At 36.0% G+C, this 20,933-nt stretch overlaps 1 protein-coding gene across 1 annotated transcript in view; it reads right to left on the bottom strand.

Annotated features, from left to right (window-relative positions):
* The window catches only part of LOC114327667 (phenoloxidase-activating factor 1-like), a 111,993-nt gene extending 105,700 nt beyond the window's left edge, over positions 1-6,293 (bottom strand). The window contains exon 1 of the mRNA XM_050655938.1: positions 6,148-6,293. Within this exon, the coding sequence (XP_050511895.1) occupies positions 6,148-6,217 (70 nt within the window). The 5' untranslated portion in view covers positions 6,218-6,293. The remainder of the gene's footprint in view (positions 1-6,147) is intronic.
* Positions 6,294-20,933: the final 14,640 nt, after the last annotated feature.

The raw sequence follows: 20,933 nt of genomic DNA, 5'->3' as shown, positions 1-20,933 counted from the left end.
TAGAGTTTTATGTTATAATCATTAAAAATCAGTGAATATCCATTTGTCGGGGGGTTTTTGGGGTCGCCGGCCACGAATTTAATGTTGGCGATGGCATCGAAGATACCTGGTGCCCAGGGTGGAACTCGTCGCCTAGAGTTTTTAGGTATAATTATCCAAAATCAGAAAAAAGCTATTACCCTGGAGGTTTTGGGAGTCGCTTAGTACGAATTTCATGTCGGCGATGGTCTCCTAGGTACCTGGTGCCCAGTGTGGAACTCGTCGCCTGGAGTTTAATGTTATAATAATTAAAAATCAGTCAATATTCATTACACGGCGATTTCTGGGGTCGCTGACCACGAATTTAATGTAGGCGATGGTCTCCAAGATACCTGGTGCCTAAAGTGGAACTCGTCGCCAGGAGTTTTTAGTTATAATTATTTAAAATTAGTCAAAAACTATTACCCTGGTGGTTTTAATGGTCCCTGAGTACGAATTTCATGTCGGTGATGGTGCCCAAGGTACCTGGTGCCAAGGGTTGGAACTCGTTGCCCAGCATTTTATATTATAACCATTCAAAATCAGTCAATAACCATTACTCGGGGGGTTTTTGGAGTCGCTAAACACAATTTAATGTTGGCGGTGGTCTCCAAGGTACCTGATTCCCACGGTGCAACTCGTCGCCTGGAGTTTTATGTCATAATTATTCAAAATCAGTTAAAAACCATTAATCTGAGGGTTTTGGGGGGTCGCTTAGTACGAATTTCATGTCGGCGACGGTCTCTAAGTTACCTGGTGCCCAGGGTGAAACTCGTCGCCTGGAGTTTTATGTTATATTCATTCAAAATCAGTCAATATCCATTACTTCGGTGTTTTGGGGGTCGCTAAATATATTTTTCATTAATAATTTTTCTTAAAACAGTTTTGTATTATATCCTAAAAAATTACCTATTTAAAAATTATTTTAAAATTTTGTCGCTTTTAAAGCACTTGTCGTTAAATGACATTTATGAAATTTTGACATAATTGGCATTTCAAGGATAATTAAGTTATATCAGCAATTATTTGTGTTTTCTGCGGTATTACTTTAATTTTTAGATTTCTTGTCTGCTTTTATATAAAAAAAACAGTGGTTTTTAGAACTCTTTAGCGACGTATTAGTATAATATAATGTTGATGGATTACCATCGAAAGCCGATATGATCAACCAAAAAAAGAAGATGTATATGGTGATTTTTGTACTGACTTTCTTGGGTTTGAATCTGTCTTTTTATTTTACTGCTCCTGGTTTAAAAACAAAGCATAGTATATATGTGAATACCTCCAAGCTACAATTTTATGTAGTTCTGTTGTTTTAAAAATTTTTAATTAATTATAAAAGAACATCTAAAAAGTGATACCGTATTTAAAGCAAAGTAAGTTTTTAATGCTGGTGTTTTGAAAAAGTCGTATATTTTATACTTATTAGTTTTGTTAATTACAGAATAAATAATAATATGTATTATAATATCAAGCCGTTTAAGATTAGTATTAAAGGAATTTTCATTATCTACAGTCTATAGCTGCGCTGTTTTATAATTTTGGTTTTCGAAATTGCGGAAGAGAGAAATTTGTGTAACTTCAAGTAAGTAAATAAATTTTTTTATTTTATTTTAATTTTTTATTAATTTTTTCATTATATTATACAAATAAATTGATTATGAATACGTGCACTAACATTTAATTTACCACGATTTTTTAGATTATTGTATACCTACCTTGAAGACCATCGCCAACATGAAATTGGTGCCCAGCGACCCCTAAAACCTTCATAGTAATGGTTATTGACTGATTTTGTATTATTATACCATAAAACTCCAGGCGACGAGTTCCACCCTGGGCATCAGGTACCTTTGAGACCATCGCCGTCATGAAATTCATGTTCAGTGACCCCAAAACTCCCCGAGTAATGGTTTTAAATGATTTGTAATAATTATTCCATAAAACTCCAGACGACGAGTTCCACTTTGGGCACTGGGTACCTTGGAGACCATCGAACACATGAAATTATTGCTCAGCGACCCCCAAAATCCTCAGAGTAATGGTTATTGACTGATTTTGAATGATTATAACATAAAACTCCAGGCGACAAGTTCCACCCCGGGCACCAGGTATACAGGAGACCATCGCCGTCATGAAATTCGTGCTCAGCGACCCCAAAACCCCCTTGTAATGGTTTTAAATGATTTGGAATAATTATAACATAATACTCCAGACGACGAGCTCCACCCTGGGCGCCAGGTATCTTGGAGACCATCGACCACATGAAACTCTTGTTCAGTGACCCCCAAAGCCCTCAGAGTAATGGTTATTGACTGATTTTGAACGATTATAACATAAAACTCCAGGCGACGAGTTCCACCCTGGGCACCAGGTATCTTGGAGACCATCGCAACACTAAATTCGTGGCCGGCGACCCCAAAAACCCCCCGAGTAATGGATATTAACTGATTTTTAATGATTTTAACGTAAAACTCTAGGCGACGAGTTCCACCGTGGGTACCAGGTAGCTTGGAGACCATCACCGATATGAAATTCGTGCTCAGCGATCCCCAAAACCACCGATTATAAAAATTCCACCTATTTTCATCAATATTGCCCGAGTTCTAAATTTTTCAGTTTCACCTCTTCGAGATGCACTTTTAAAATGCATTTTCTTATGCACAAACATTTTTGCCCAAGATGAATTTAGGTCACAAGGTTGCCTGACACTCTCTCTAATCGAATGCAAAAAGTTGCATGTCGATTCATCTTACTGCACAAAATTCCTAGGTTTAATGCTTCGTCTATGAGGGAAATAGAGCTCTTTGAGGATGGCGTCTTGGAATTACTTTTTCATAAATATTTCCAGAACACTGTGATTTAGAAAAAAGAAAATTGGTTCACCTGTTTATCTTTTAGAGGTAAATCGATTGCAACAATTACGAATTATTGTATAGGTCATAGGCGCTCGTTTTGGGTAGGGCAACAGTTGTTTTATCGCATACTTTTTTGTCTTTAACCATTAAGCGTTTTTTACACTATTATTAAATTGTGAGGCATTGTAGTACTAAAAGGAACTCTTACTTGCTTTAAGTCGATAGAAAGCACCGTTTTCTAGAAAAATCGATTTGAATATTTTTCGTTTTTGAAGATATTCTTCTTTAGGCGCGATTCGATTTAGGGTAAAATTGTATATAAATCTGCGCACCTGCGCACACAGACAGTAAGTAGTTCCTTGCTAATCTTTCAAGATAGGTGTTTATGTATCTGTATCCGTGCAAATAAGTCATTAAAAGAATATATTAGTGTTTTTAGTAAATGTATTATTTATTATAATTCTTGTGTTTTTGGATTTTGTTTCTCTGTAGTAAAATAATAAAATATTTACACTCAATGTCGCCGTGTTGTGTAATTATATCCGAAACTTACATGTCAATTAGACGAGCCTCGCTGGTGTAGTTGCTAGGGCGTTAGCTCCGAGATTGGAATGACGCGGGTTCGGATCCCTGGGCGATTCATATTTTTTTTTTTATTTTTGGTTGTTTTAATAAAAATTTTTTGAAAGTGGTAGATAAGAAAGTTAGTTTAATTTTTAATTAAAATACAAATAACCTGTTAAGTATATTTACTTCGTTGAAATTACCTATAAAATAGAAAAATATCTTCTTACGTGCGTACAAAGTACACACACATTCTTTTTTTGAATTTAAAAAAAAATTTAAAAAAACTGTTTAGAAAACTGGTTCGTCTATTTATCTTCCAGAGACAAATCAACTTCGTCATTTGCGAAATTCTAAAACCGGTCATATGCATCCGTTTTGGGTAGGTCAACGGATATTTTATCGCATAACTTTTTTGTCTCCAAGTAGCAGTAGCAAAGCTTACATGGAAGTTCGCCGGACACACACTGCGGCAGAAGGATGAAATATGGACTAAGATCATTATACATTGGAGACCGTCGAACCACAAACTAAAAAAGGGGAAGGCCATAGATGCGATGGTCAGACTATGACCTGAAGAGACACACTGGGCCAGACTGGATGCAAACGGCCGCCAAAGATAGAGAGGCATGGATGGAGAAAGAGGAAGCCTATATCCAAGGATGGATGTTTAGGGCTGATTAGATAGATAGCCCTAAAAAACCCAATTCCAAAAAATGTGAAGGTTATCGAATAATAAGCCTTATGAGCCATCTACTGAAAACTTTTTTTAAAAATTATACATAAAAGCATATATAAAAAGTGTGAAGAACACATGACAAACACACAATTCGGCTTCAGGGATGCATTGGGTACTCGAGAGGCACTTTTTGCAATAGAAGTTCTCTTTCAAACATGTAGAGACGTGAATTGTGATATATATGTGTGTTTTGTTGATTACCAGAAAGCGTTCGACAGAATAAAACATGACGAACTGATGAAAATATTAAATTCAATTGGTCTAGACAGCAGAGATCGCCGTATAATAAACAATATCTATTACGAACAAACTGGAGCTGTTAGAGTAGGGGATCAGTTAACAGACGACATAAAGATAAAAAGAGGTGTGCGAAAGGGATGTATATTGTCCCCATTATTGTTTAATACATATTCAGAGCATATTATGAAGCTAGCGCTAACGGACATAGACGAGGGAATACTTATAAACGGAGAACGATTGAACAACATAAGATACGCTGATGATACTGTCAATTTGCAGACAGTCTTGAAGGTCTGCAGACACTTGTCTCCAGGGTGGCAGAAGTAAGTAGCAGGTTTGGGCTTGATTTTAACATCAAAAAAACCAAATACATGGTTATAAGCAAAAATACGATACCACCTGGTCAATTACTAGTTAACCAACAACCTATAACACAAATCACCAACTTTTGTTATTTGGGTGCAAACTTAAATAAACACTGGGACCAATCGACGGAAATTAAGATAAGGATCGAGAAGGCAAGATCAGCTTTCGTCAAAATGAAAAAAATCTTTAACAGCCAAGATATAAAATTGGAAATAAAAGTTCGTTTACTAAAATGCTACGTATTCTCCGTTCTTTTATATGGAGTGGAGTCATGGACCTTAACTGAAGCATCACTGAAGAGACTCGAAGCATTTGAGATGTGGTGCTATAGACGCATGTTGAGGATTTCTTGGATGGACAGAGTTACCAACGAGGAAGTTCTACATAGAATGGGTAAAGAGCGCGAACTAGTCGTAACCATAAAACGTCGCAAACTGGAATACCTGGGCCATATAATGCGCAATGAACAACGATATGACCTACTTCGGACCATACTTCAAGGTAAAGTGCATGGGAAAAGAGGTCCAGGACGAAGAAGAATATCCTGGCTGCATAACCTGCGAAAATGGTTTAACTTAACCACTACCGGACTTTTCAGGGCAGCAGTCAACAAAGTCAGAATAGCCATGTTAGTGTCCAACATCCGTAACGGATAGGCACCATAAGAAGAAGAAGATAGATAGAATAATTCAAAAAGTATTGACTTATTTAAAAGACTCTATAGAACGAAAATTCCTTGGAATTAGTCAATTATATCGATATCCGTACTTACTTTAAACGCGCGTGTTCACCCCCGTGAATGGGTGACTGTCACCCCCTAAAAAAATTACCAACGGCACAAGTTCAATTTTGAAATGGGTAAGTAGAACCTAAATCCCTATTTTGATTCCTAACGTTCATTTACTGGGCTATATTATAGCATTTTCTTTACTTTAGCATATATAAAAAGAACGACCTCAATAGAACAACATCTGTTTTTTTGTTAGCAAAGATTTTACTGTTTTTTTTTATTTAGTAGGATAAAATATACAGTCGGAAAACTGAATAAATACCCATGACCGAACATATAAAACACGCTGTATTTTCCTGTCACCGTGCCACAAAGAAAATTGTCCAGTGCAAGTATATGTAACAATAATTATTACATGTACTTGCGCTTGCCAATTTTTTGTGTGACACGGTGACAGAAAATACAGCGTGTTTTATATGTTCGTCCATGGGTATTCTTTCATTTTTCCTACTGTAACTGAGATAGATACGCTTAAAACTTAAATTTTTATTTTAACTTTGCATATTTTATATATACTAAATTCAAAGTAATGAAACTATTAATTTAGCCATTTAATGAAGTTTCGTACTTACGGGTATCCACTATTTTAAATATTCCAACATATAAGACATACGCAAACAATATAAAGCACCTTCCGCTCATCTTTGCAGTAAGTTATTGTATGGTACATTAAATCTTATCTGCAACATTTTGATCTTATAAAGTATCTGGAACCGTGTCGTGGGATTACTAATCAGTTGATATACACTGCGCGCGAAATTTTTTTTAAGATGTAGGTATTTACAATCTGTAATAATGATTACAATAAGTAAATTGTTTAATTAAATTACAAAAGACTTTCAGAAGACTGTCCAGTGACAATAACCTATATGAAATCATAATTTTAGTAACAAAATTATTTGTGACTCTACTAAATGTGTATCCTAAATTAAAATATAGTCCGTCTAGAAAGTATCCGGAAAAAAGAAAGCAGAATTATAATTTTACGGTATTTATTTCTATCACTTGAAATATAAAATTTCAACAAATAATTCATCTCATTTATTTATACAACCTCCATTTAAATCTAAACACAAACGTCTAGGTAGACCTGAAACTAGGACAAGGCCATAATTTTCGGTAATGGTGTTCCAGGCCTGTAAAACTGACCGAATCAAACATTCTTTATCTCGTGGCGCTGCTCGTTCCACTTCAATCTTAATCAGTTACCATATGTTTTCAATGGGGCTAAGATCTGGAGATGCTGTTGGCCACGGAATTGTTGCCAATTCGTGTTCTTGCATCCAAGCTTGAGTATAAGCAGAAGTATGGCATCTTGCATTATCTTGCTGAAAACGCCACCCCTCCGGATATAAAACATGAGCCGTTTCTAGAAGAAAACCCATTTAGGATGTCACAATATTTCGCACTATCAACAGTACCATTAACTATTATAGTTATAATAGTAATAGTCTGTATAATACAGAGAGGTGTAGCACCACGCTGAGATATTGCTTCCCAAACCATTATTTTAGTGGGAAATTTGGAAATTTGAACGGTAACATTTTCTCTTGATAGGACTTTTAGATGATTTGCACCAAGCTAGAAACAACTTTCATCAGATATAAACACATTATTAAAATTATCTTCTCGAAAACGTTGACAAAAATATATTCTTCGTTGCCTTTGCAGAGGTGTTATTTTAGGAAATTTTTTTTTGATTCCTTGATATATGGACGGCGTTATGCATAACTCGACCAAGCGCCATTTAGTGAAATTCCGACAGTTTCTGACCATACTTTTATTCTTCGTTGATTTCCAAATCTGCTCGCTAATTTTCGAAACCCCAGGCGCGGATTTTGTCGTCCTAAAGCCACTAAAGCATTTAAATTGTTTCCGCGAATCTTACGCGGTCTACCCGAAACTGGTCTATGTCTCATATCTATGCCATTTTTTATCCTCTTTATTGTCTCATACACTGCACTTTTTCCGAGTTCAGTCAATTGCACTAATTTTTTAACGTTTCGGACACCCTTTCTATACAAATATTCCACCACTTTTCTTTTTTCTACTTGCGACATTATTTCACAAATCTTAAATCTGTTTACAAACAACAATATTTGACAGATGGTGTTGTCATGCGATTTTGTCAATAACCTACTATCGGCATAACCTACTTGATGCATTATTTTTATCTTAAAATGTTACAAAAATTAAATTTATTAAAATTGGGAGAAATATAAAATTCCGGATACTTTCTAGACGGACTATATTTTTGAAAATTTAAAATATTGTTGGTAGATCGCTTGGAGTGTCGTTTCGCTTTAGCCTTGTGTTTGCATGGGGTCTCATAAGCTTCTTCGCTAGCTTGTTGGTTTTGCAGTCGTATGTCGTACTTTTGGGAGAAACTAGCAATTTCTTGGTTGATATTCTTCATTTGAAGATAATGATTAATGTATTAATTGGGCATGTACCAGGGTTTATTTGTAATAATGCCGAAGGTCTTCAATTGGAATCTCTCCAGGATGTTGATATTGGATCTCGACGCGGATCCACACAGTTGGATACCATTGCTCCATATTGGATTAATCACTTACTTGTATACTAAAATTGTATTGTACAAACCGGAATGGGACGTTTGTTTCATCGCCGCCGGTTCATTGCCGCCGTTTCGATGCCGCCGGTTCATCGCCAGTCCATTTCATCGCTGTCCGTTTCATCGCCAGTTAGTCACTTGATTTTGTATTATAGGAGATGACACGACACGACGTTTAATTCAGTTCAAAACTTGTGACAAATAAAAAGATAAAAAATATTATTATATTTACTGTTCTACTTCCCCTAAATTGTTGTACATAAATTTTGGGTTCATTATAATATATCTTATAATATAAAAGTTTAAAATCCTATTAAAATATTAAGTATGGCAACAGGAATGATCATATCTCGCATTTTCTTGAATTCCTAATTAGTACTAAAAATAAATAATAAATATAACTGTCGAAAATTCGGAAATATATCAGATAGCGATTAACTGACTGTCGATGAATCGGCCGGCGATGAATCGACCGGCGATGAACTGGCGGCATCGAAACGGCGGCGATGAACTGGCGGCGATGAAACGTCCTAGACCCGCACAAACTTAGTTGTGACCTTTTTCCTATCAGCCAGTACAGTTTATCGAATTTCAGACCCAACTGTTTTCTTTTCGTGAATATGTGTTATTCTGCGGTCCATGTTATTCTGCGGTCCATGTTATTCTGCTGTCCAAGTACGTACCTAGGTATTTTACATCATCTCTTTGATGTAGTACTTGATTATTTAATGAGGCGGTTGGGCACGTATCTTTTGGATTAGTGAACCTTATATTCTGTAATAAGGGTATGTAAGTAATCGAATGCGTATGATTAAATGTTACATTTGGTCAGTTCTCTTATACGGTGTCTAAGTATGAACATTAAAAATATCCACCATTAATCGTTTGGAGGCCTTTGAAATGTGGCTGCACAGATGTACATTAAAAATACCATGCACGGCTATGCTGACAAATACAGCAGTCTTTAAGAGAGCAAATGCTATTCGCGAGCTGCTTGATAATATCTTCTTCCTTTATATAGGCAGTACTGCTTGTTTTTCTTCAACGATGCCTTTCATCTTTTCGTTGGGTGTCCTATACTTCTCCTGTATAACGGTGACTTGTCCCTGGCTATTCTTACTATCCTTGATTCAGACATCCTGCTTATGTGCTCATTCCACTCTTCTTTTCTGTTCTTTACCCAGGTATTTATATTGTCTGCCCCACATGTGCGTCTGATTTACTCACTTCTTACCCTATCCTGTAGTCCTTTTCAATAATATCAAATGTAGAGAGATGGCCTATTTTGGGCACGTAGTAAGGGGGGACCGGTATATTATTCTTCAACTTATTATGATGGGTAAAATCGAAGGACGGAGAGGAATTGGTAGGAAACAGGCCTCTTGGTTGAAGAATATCAGGGGGTGGACAGGTATAAAGGAAGCAGAGCAACTATTCAGAATAGCTCGAGACAGAGACAGTTTCGCCGTGTTAATCGCCAACGTCAAGGGGACTTGATAGGGCACGGTAATAAGAAGAAGAACCTTATATTATGTACTGACTTGCTTTCGCTTACTTTAATTCGTCATGTTTGTAACCAGATCTTTATTTTATCTAGATTTGTCTGGAGTAGTTGCGAAGCGATGTACGGGTTTGAGTGAGCTGCAATGATTCGTGTGTTATCGACATATGTGGCTGTGATGATGTTTTGACTTGTTGGAAGATCTGCTGTGTAGGGTAGGTAGAGAGCTGGTCCAAGGACACAGCGCTAAGGTAGGGGAGAGTTGGACAAAACCGGGTACCACTCCAAAAACCGTCTGTATCTTTTGCTATGTGAGAGTAGCAAATGTTTGCTGCAGATTGAAATATTCTCAAATGACTTAAGTTTGATACGCCAATGCCAATTTTTAAGAAGAATATTCTTAGACTTTTAATTTTTTTATTTTATGAAAATATTGCAAAATACCCGGTTTTGTCTAACCGGTATGATAAAACCCGGTAGTAACTTAGTTGCCATGTAAAAATACTAATGGGCAGAAAATAAAATATTTATTAAAAGTATGTGAACAAAAATCGAAAATATATGAACAGAAGTCACAAATAAAAACTTCATTTATATCATCATAGGCACTACAGGCGTCATAGGCCCATTTGGTGCAAGACACACATTTTATCCAGCCTTCCTTCGCATTATAATTTGAAAATAGTTAATTGTAATATAGACACGCATCGTAATTATTATCTTCTTCCTCCAAACTCTCCAACATTTTATTTTTGGTGCAGCCCTTTTTACCACGTTTTTTCTTTTTTTTTTTTTTGTCCAGTTCATTTAGTTTTAATTTTTTTACGACTGGAGATTTTTTTCAATTTTTCCTACTAGCTTTCTTACTAGCTTCTTCAACAGAAGAAGCCACACGTTGTAGTGAACTGAAAGCAAAAAAACCACTGCAGAAACTGGAAGTAACAAGAGGTCTGATAAAATCGGGTACCCGGTTTTGTCGATTTTCGGACTACCCGGTTTTGTCAAACTCGTAAACAAGATTTTAAATGTTATTTAAATTTTTAAATTATGATATAATATTCAAAGTTTTTGGCCAAATTAAAGGTAACATACTAGGTTACATGTATTACATTTTGAAATGGCCATTAGTTATTCCTTAGAGGAGAAAACAGCTATCAACTTACCTTAAAAATCGAGTTTCCTGCATCAAAAAACAGGTGAGGCCTTACTGCTCCGGCACAGATTACTCAAATGAGGTAGAAATGAATACACACGACTGTTGGTGGTAAAGGGACACTAATTTTAACATTGTCTAATAGATAGCAGCAGAGAGAAGAATTAAGGGGTAGCCAGTTTTATCAACCTACCCGGTTTTGTCCAACTCTCCTCTACTCCAGCTTTGATTGGATATAAGTTAGTACACTGATCTTTTACAAGGAAATAGCGTTCGGAGAGATATGACTTGAGGATTAGAAAGTAGTTGAGAGTAAGGACTGTTCTTATTTTGTATAGCAGGCTAGTGTTCCAGACTTTATTAAAAGCCGGCGAGACATCCAGAAAGGCTGCAGAACAGTATTTCTTATCTTACAGAGCTTTGTTTATGGAATTGCAGACTCGGTGAATTTGGTTGCAGTGAATTTGGAATGCAGTGGTAGCATGTTGTTGTCTAAATCCAAATTGGTGGTTAGTTCTACGAGGATTGGCTGTCTATCTAGTAGTAGTTTTTCAAAAACTTTTGACATCACTGAAAGTAGACTGATAGGTTTATACGACTTAACTTCTTCTACAGACTTGCCTTGTTTGGGTATTAAGATGATTTGTGCAATTTTCCACAAAATATAATAGTAACCAGTTCTTAAGATTGCATTAAAAATCTGTGTCAAATATTGCACTCCTTTCTTTCTTTTAGAATTGTTGCAGTGATTAAGTCGAACCCTGGGGACTTTTTCGTATTCAGATCCGTTTGGATTTTGTTGAAAACCTGTTTGGCTGTGAATTTCTCCAATGGTGCTTCTAGTTGGTATGGATATTCTAAATAAAATTCAATATTATCTTCTGCATCTGGGTTGATCTTTTGAGCATGTGATTGGAACACTTCCTCCAGGTTTTTGTCATGGGCTGTGGATTTTTTGTTGTTACTTTTAGCCCATCTTCCATTACTGGCCCGGATAGGCGGATTAGAGAGCTGTGGCCGGTTAATCTTTCGTGCTGCCTTACACAGCGAATATTAGGAGAGGTTTCCGTGGCAGATAGATTTTGTAGATATCGTTTTATGTCGTTGTTTTTATTGTTATTTAACAAAGATTTCAGTCGTGCTGTAGCTTGGTCTAATCTATTTATTTTTATTCTGGGATGCGCGAGTTCTTTGCCATATTTTCCTTAGTCTTCTTTTTTCTGCATTTTTTTTCTTTTATTTGGTTGGGTAATGAGAATGGCAGATGACAGGATCCCTAAACAGAGTTGGACGTGGACACCACAGAGGAGAAGGAAAAAAGGAATGACGAGAAGAATCCCTCCAGGTCTACGGCTAAACAGAGAAGAATGGCGGTTATGAGTCGGAAGGCGTCGGAGAACGCTGTCAACTAATAGGAAGGAGTAGTGAAAAAAAAACATATATCATAAATAAAATCCGTCAAATCCTTACTCAATAAATAATACTAAACTTTAAGAAAATGTATTTGTTCATTACTAAAAAAGGAAATATACTGACAAGAATATTCTAAAATTTAATAAAAATTACGGTCCTTGCTAAGATCCAAAATAATTGATTATTCACACGATTATTTTTTGATGATTTTTACTTCAATTCATATAGTGATATATTTGATCACGTGTTTAATTCTGTCCAATCAGATTAAAATTATACTTATTATTTCATTCATAGGAGATTCTGACCAATAGACTACAGAAATAAAAATTAAACTGATAATTTTTGATAATATCCCGTCGTCAAGTATATCACGTCAGATGCCCTTCGTTGCTACGAAAAAATACATTCAGTGACATTAATGACAATTAATGTTTTAAAAATTATAAAAATGATGCCTTTCAACCCTCAAATATTTATAACAACTGTGTGTTTAATTGTACTAATTTGTACTTACATAAATAAATTACAATAAAATTTTGGTTTTGAACAGTTTTATTCATGAAATAATCGCAACAAATTGCACTCGATCTCTAAAATGATTATTGAATTTTTGCCCTCGTGACACTTTGTCATAATTTCACTCCCCTTCGGGTCATGAAATTAAAACTGTCAAAGTGTCACTCGGAAAAAATTCGACAATTTTAGAGCTCTTGTGCAATTACTACTGAGAAATATCTACTGTAGAAAATTACCGATAGAATTTTTATAAGTAGATTGTTTCTTTTTAATGGCAACCAGTTTCCTAGTTTTGACAACTGTCACATTTAAGAAAATATCCATAATATACGTATTAAAAAATAATCTTACGAATATCACACGACAGTAAGAAAAAGTAAGAAAATAATGCTTCATTTTTACTCAAATTTGTTGTCACTGGGCAATAGCCACTCGAGCCATGCGGGCTCTAGTGTCTATTGCCAGACAACAAATTTTCGAAAAACTGTCGCATTATTTTTAATTTATTCCCACTCTCTGGTGATATTATACCCGATAAATTACACAGGTTTACAAAAAAAAATGTTTTTGACTATTTGACGAAACCATACGAATAGGGGTTTTGGGGTCGCTGATCACGAATCCGGGGTTCACTGACTCTATCACGTCAGGTAAAGGTAATTTTAAAGTCAAATCAAAATAAATCGACAATCGCTCTGAAATAGTATATTAGGAGGTTTTGGTGTCGGTGATCACAGAAGTGGGGTCCGTTGAGCTCTACCACGTAAGGTAAAGATTATTTCAAGGTCAAACCAGGACAAGTACACAAAACTGATTTGACCTTGAAATGTCCTTTACATGATGTGGTAGAGCTCAACGGATCCCAGTTTTGTTACCAGCGACCACAAAAACCCCCTAATATAGATTTTCAGAGTGATTGTGTCTATTTATTTTGATTTGACCTTGAAATTACCTTAATAAAGACGTGAGAGAGGTCAGCGGACGCCCGGTTCGTGATCAGCTACCCCAAAAACCCCCTAATATACTTTTTCAGAGCAATTATCGATTCATCTTGATTTGACCCTGAAATGACCTTTATCTGACGTGATAGAGGTCAGAGGACCCCGGATTCGTGATCAGCGACCTCAAAAACCCCCTAGTCATACGGTTTCATGAAATAGTCAAATTTTGTTTTGTAAACCTGTGTTATTATTCGACACCCCAATCGAACAAGGTTGTAGCCCAAATGACATTTATTTTCAGATCTCAACACAGGCGAATTCAGCACAACATTATAAGCAACGGATAAAACAGTACCCAAAAACTACAGAGGAATAAACCTGCCTAGCACCACTCTGAAATTGACCACAAAGTCATAACCACCAAATTCACGAACGAAATAGATCTAGCAGGTGAGCAACAAGGCTTTAGATCCGGACGATCCTGTAACGATGCAGTTTTCGTCGTCAGGAAAGTCACTAGAATAAAACTTCCTGGCTTACTGTCTCTTCATAGATCTATAAAAGGAATTCGACCGTGTAGAGATAAATGACGTAATTCACCTGTTATATAAACGAAACATACCATCAGGTATTATCAAGACTATCGAAAACATATACACCAGAAATAACATACAGGCCATAATTAATAACAAACTGATAAATCCGATATCAGTGGTAAGGGGCTTACATCAAGGAGACTCAAGTGAGCACGCTGCTGTTTAACCTGATTATGGATGAAATTATTAATAAAGTCAAAAACCGGATATTGAGGTACAGGATAGGTGAGGAAATTATCTCTATAATATGCTATGCAGATGAAGCCATGGGGTTCAAATGGGGTAGTGAAGCGCAATATAAGATGCTGTGTCCAGTTAGCATCTCTAGCGTCTCCTAGTCAATTCCTATCCTCACCTCCACGAAGTGCGGCTTGGGCTGCACGGGTGAACCCTGGAGAACCTGAGCAACCTTACCGGAGATTGGGTAACCAATCCCAGTGGAAAGTAGGGTCAGGGCTGACGAGGAAGGGAGAAATGGTCCTCCGAAAAGGGGGTTGGGCGATAGGCCAGTAACCTATTCTTGTAAAAAAGTACTACTACGAAACCTTCAGATAGGCCTCGGAATGGACGGATATCAAGACGACGACCTTGGCAACGGAATATGGAATTTATGCTGGGAACATGGAATGTCAGAACGCTAAATAGACCAGGAGCACAGAGGGTCCTTATACACGAACTAAAAAGGTACAAAATAGGAATCACTGCAGTACAAGAAACCAAATGGTTGGGAAAAGGTATCCGGGACACTAAAACACACACTATACTGTATAGTGGTAAAGATGAAGGAAATAAAGAATTTGGAGTAGCCTTTATCGTAGATAATAAAATGAAGCACCTGATAACATATTTTCAAGCCATCAATGAAAGAATCTGCAAGCTTAGGATAAAAACGCATTTCTTTAACATAACCCTTATAAATGTACACTGTCCCACAAATGAACAGGAAGAAGACACTAAGGTAGCCTTTTATCAAGATCTAGAACGAATCTATGACTCAATACCAAGAAACGACATTAAAATGGTGATAGGCGACACAAACGCCAAGATCGGAAAAGAAGAAGAGTACATAGGGGTAATAGGGAAACATAGTTTGCATAGAGACACAAATGAGAATGGTCAGTTTCTAATAGATTTCGCAGCTGGAAAGAATATGATTATCAGTTCGACATGCTTCCCACATCGGGACATACATAAGGGCACTTCGATATCACCTGACGGAAACACAATAAATCAAATAGACCATATATTGACTGAAAAAAGAATGGCGACGAGTATATTAGATGTAAAAAGCAGACGTGGCGCAAGCTGTGACTCAGACCATCTACTAGTGCAGACACGGTTTAGATGCAAAATCAGTCGACAGGTAAAGGAAAAATATCCAAAACAAGGAAAACTAAACTTAGATAACCTAAAAGTCCCTGAGGTACAAGAAAGATTTGAGAGAACAGTGGATGAAAAATTACTAGAAGAAAACAGAGCAGACTCCACAATAGAAAATCAATGGAACACCATAAGCAGTATCATACTCAATACAGCGAAAGAAGTCATAGGAACAAAGACACAACGGAGAGAAGAAACATGGTTCGGTGAAGAATGCGAACAAGCTATACAGGAAAGAAATGAAGCACATAAGAATTACATACTCAGACGTACTAGAGAGAGAAAAACAGAATTTGAGAACAAAAGACGAAGAGCAGATAAACTGTGCAGGCAGAAAAAGAGAAAGTACGAAAACCAACGGATACTAAACATAGAGAGGGAGTTTAAGGAAAATGAAACACGTAGTGCACACCATCTTACTAAACATTTAAGACAGGGATACAAACCGAAGACTAGCCTCTGCAAAAATAAGAAGGGTGAAATCATTAGCGATATGGACGAAATTAAGATAACCTGGATGACATATTTTAAGGAAGTATTAAACAAAGGGCCACAACCACCATTACAACAACAGAGGCAGCAGCAGGCACGGCAGGAGGTACAACAACAAGAGCTGGGGGTAGATGGAGAAGAAAATGAATTAACTAGACCCCCAACGCTAGAGGAGTTCCAAACGGCAATCCACATACAAAAAAGCCATAAAGCACCGGGAATAGATAAAATACCGGCAGAACTACTCAAGCAAGGAGGAAGGAATTTGACACAACAGATATATCAGCTAATACGAGAGATATGGATAGAAGAAGAAATTCCCCAACAATGGAAGAAAAGTATAATCTGCCCTATTCATAAAAAAGGAGACAAACTGTTGTGTCAGAATTATAGAGGCATCTCTTTACTTTGTTCGGGATACAAAATATTCACAAACATCCTTAATCGAAGACTTCAACCTCTCACGAAAAAAATCATCGGGGAATATCAAGCAGGGTTTAGGCAAAATAGATCTACCATTGACCAACTATTTACAGTTAAAAAAATACTAGCCAAAGCATGGGAATATGACATGGACGTTTACAATCTCTTTGTAGATTTTAAACAAGATTCAATAGATAGAACAATTCTACCTAATATATTCGAAGAATTTGGCATACCATCAAAATTAATACGACTAGTGCAAATGACAATGACAGAAACAGAAGCACAATTATGTATTCAAGGACAGATCACTGATGCGTTTACGATAACGCAAGGACTGAAACAAGGCGACGGACTGGCTTCAACGCTTTTTAATCTTGTTCTTGAATATGTAATTAGACGGTTGACGGTAAGCGGAAATAACATACTTACAAACAAATCTACCCAATTAGCAGCATACGCGGATGATATAAACATTATGAGCAGAACAATGAATGCAGCGGAAGAAACCTACGTTGAGTTGAAACAGAGTGCAGAAGCAGTAGGGCTAGCAATAAACACAAATAAAACAAAACTACTCATACAAACCAGATCAAATAGACCGGCGCAACAACACTTTATTGACGATATAGAACATGTGAATAGATTCACGTACCTAGGAATGGATCTGGTTGCAAGCAATGAAGAAGAACCGGAAATAAATAGAAGGCTTGTGCTGGCAAATAAAGCCTATTTCGCGATGGGCCACATATTCAAATCGCGAGACGTACACCGGAAAACAAAACTCCGGGTATATAAAACAATAATAAGGCCCATAGTAAGTTATGGCTGCGAACATGGGTGGTGACACAGAAATCTGCCAATGCATTAGATGTGTTTGAAAGAAAAGTATTACGTAGGATACTGGGCCCAATAAGTGAAAATAACAAGTGGCGAATTAGGTATAATAGAGAAATATACGACCAATATAGCGAACCAACTCTAGCACAACACACCAAACTGCAGAGATTACGGTGGGCAGGGCACGTGGTCCGCATGCACGAGAATAGAATCCCCAGAAAATTGCTGAATGCAAGAATGCAGGGAAGAAGACCTGTTGGAAGACCTAAAAAGAGATGGGAAGACGAAGTCGATGAGGATGCCAGGAACTTTCTGGGAACGCGTTCATGGAAAAGAACAGCGGTAAATCGAAATGATTGGAGAAGCTTATTGAAGGAGGCCAAGGCTCGATTTGGGCTGTAGTGCCATTGGATGGATGGAGATGAAGCCATACTTATTGCAGGGAGTGAATATGACATTTAGAATATCAACTTAATACGTATAACAGCAAGAAAGTTCAATATGAAAATATTACGAAATAAAAAAAATATAGTAACCTCTAAAGAACCAATAAGGTGCAAGCTGGAAGTGGACAGCAAAATAATACAGCAAGAAAGAAGTATCAGCTACCTGGAAGTACTAATACACAGCTACGAAAATACAGAAGCGGAAGTTGCCGAACAAATAAACACAGCCAACAGAATAGCAGGATTTCTTAAACATACTATCTGGCGCAACACACATTCACGGACAGAAACAAAGGCCAAGATATATAGGACAGCAGTTAGGCCAATTATGACTTAAACTGCCGAAGCAAGATGTGGCACTACAAGGACAAAAAGACTGATGGAAACGTGTGAAATGAAAATAGTCCGAGATATCACAGGATTGTCCCATTATGGGACAGACAACGTAGCAAAGACAGGCAACGCTTTAATATAAAACATACACTGGACACTAAAAAGGAAAAAGAATGGTATAGCCATACAAGCTTAATGGGAGAAGGGAGACTGGTAAAGATAGCACGAGACAGATCACCCAACGGCAGAAGGAGTATAGGAAGGCCAAGGAAGAGATGGAGTGACAACATGGATATCTAATGGGGAGGCGAGATATGCGAAGATTAAATAGGCGCGAGCCTATTAAGGAAGGATGAAGAAGAAGAAGAAGAAGATTATAAACAATATAGTTTAATGGATATGTTCGCCACATATCAATAGTTTAACCAATATTATTTAATGCGGACGGCTTTTTGTAGAAAGGAACAAACCCCAAAATCGTACTCTTGAGTAAATTGATGTTAAAGTTCTGATGGTAATACAAAATTCAGTTTTTTTTCTTTTTTTTTTTATGGCTTTGGCAGAGCCAATTAGCCAGACTTGTTTGTGATTTATTACAGATTCATACTCATACATTTCTTATTTCATAACATAGGTACATACTACAATATTATTTTTACAGATACATAGGTACATTTTGGTGTTTTTTTTTATTTTGTTTTTTTTTATTTTTTTATGATTGTTTTACTGTGTTTTTTTAATATATATATTTTAATTTGTGCGAAACACTTTTATTAACTTCTTTTTTTTTATTTTTCTATTCTTTTTTATTTTTGTTTCTATTTTTTTTATTTATAAATTATTTTTTTTGTTATTATTTTATTATGTGTTTTTTTAATATATTACTCTTTTTTTATTTTTTCAAACCACAGTAACAAATTATGCCTATTTAATACATATTACGTTTACAACTTGTATTTACATAATTTAATATGTTTATAAATGATATGAAGAATTTCCATATCATTTATAAATATTTAAGTATAAAGGTTTATTGGGAAAAACATTTTAAACCTTTAATGCCTGGTTGCACCAACAGATCTTAAGCTCCAGCTTAGCTAAGCTCTACTTATAGATAGGGCCTCCTTGAGTATCACTTACGTTGCACCATAATTTTAGATTCTTACCTTATTATCAATTATATCTATTACTATATTATGGTATTCTTATTGTAATATATTATAATTATATTATATTAATTCTTATAATATTCTCGACTTAAGCTTAAGATCTGTTGATGCAACCGGGCATTAATTTCTTAAAAGGTCGTTTATGTTATTTATGTGTAAATGGCATTCTAATATGACATGTGTTAGATCTCCGATTTTGCCACAAGTACAATTGGGAGTATCTGACAAGCCGATTCTATGCATGTAAGATGGCGTAAGAGCATGATTGGCTCTCAGCCGATTAATGGTCTTTAAAAAATGTCTGTTATATTCTATGTAAAATAAAAAAACTTGAGCCAGTATTATATTTTTTGTATCTCTGTAATGCAATTGCCAATTATTATTAAGTTTTTGTCTGCTAAAAGTATCAATGTCTGAAGATGGAATTAAATTTTTGTTTGTTTTTTCTCCTATCATATAAGGTGACTTAGCCAAATTGTCAACTAATTCATTGCCTTTTATTCCCGAACGACCCTTAATCCAAGCAATTGTTAGATGTTTATTCCTAATTGTATAGTTTTAATCAGAGTTTTAATAATATTCAATTCATCACCAATATAACCTACCTATTGAATGCTCAATATACACAGCAGAAATGATAGCAGTACTGTTTGCTGTTCAGTATGTACTACTGAATCCAACTAGCAATTATGTTATATTTACTGACAGTAAAAGCGTGGTGAATAGATTGAGTAACATTCAAACAGTCAAACACATAAAAAAATTCAGTTCAGATCAAAAATAGCTTAAACTTGGAACATACATAGGTTTTAAAAATGTTAGCAATATAATTATTAACAAATAAAAACAATATTTGCTAATATGAAAATTCATAGTATTGTGTGGGTTGGTTCTTTTATGCAAAATAAAATTTATCAGATTATGTTTAAAGATACTTTATTGCATACAGAGAACAAAACATTATTAACAATAATTAAATTTCTGACGACTCCATTTCAAAATCTGGCACACCACTGAAGCCATCTACATTCTACATCGTCTATAATGTCTGTGCTGGTATTATTTGAATAAAAATATTTGCAATCATTCGGAACCAAATGCATCACGGATTTTATATCTACTAGTTTTGGGTTTGATATTTTTTGTTTTCCATTGAGCCACATGGGTATTAGTAGATTTTTAAATGTTGCTAGTCGTCCCTCTTGTTTTTCTAATATCTATTTCAGCATAATTATTGTCAGGCTCAAAGTGTGTTCTCAAGGAAATAAAAAATGGTTCCTTTTTATCAAGAAATATCTCACGGGTCTGCAACCAGCTAATATTCTTATTTTCCACATCGACTTTATTAGTCGTATTATTTGTTTTTTCAACTCGGCAGTTCTAAAAAATTCAGTAGATAGCATTCGCGTGACTTTAAATTTGTTTTTTGTCGGACACGTTTCCGACAAGTCGTTGTTGATGTTTTAGTGCACATTCCAAGTCTGAAAAATCAGAATCATTTGGTAGGAAACTGTGGCCTGATACCAGGAAACGCATGCGAATCCTTTTTAAAGAAGAATGTGACTGCAACACAGCTT

This window comes from Diabrotica virgifera, chromosome 7, assembly GCF_917563875.1.
Source record: "Diabrotica virgifera virgifera chromosome 7, PGI_DIABVI_V3a".
NCBI classification, from domain to species: Eukaryota; Metazoa; Arthropoda; class Insecta; order Coleoptera; family Chrysomelidae; genus Diabrotica; species Diabrotica virgifera.
Note: the sequence above shows the minus strand (reverse complement) of the source record. Positions and strands in the feature narration are given on the sequence as shown.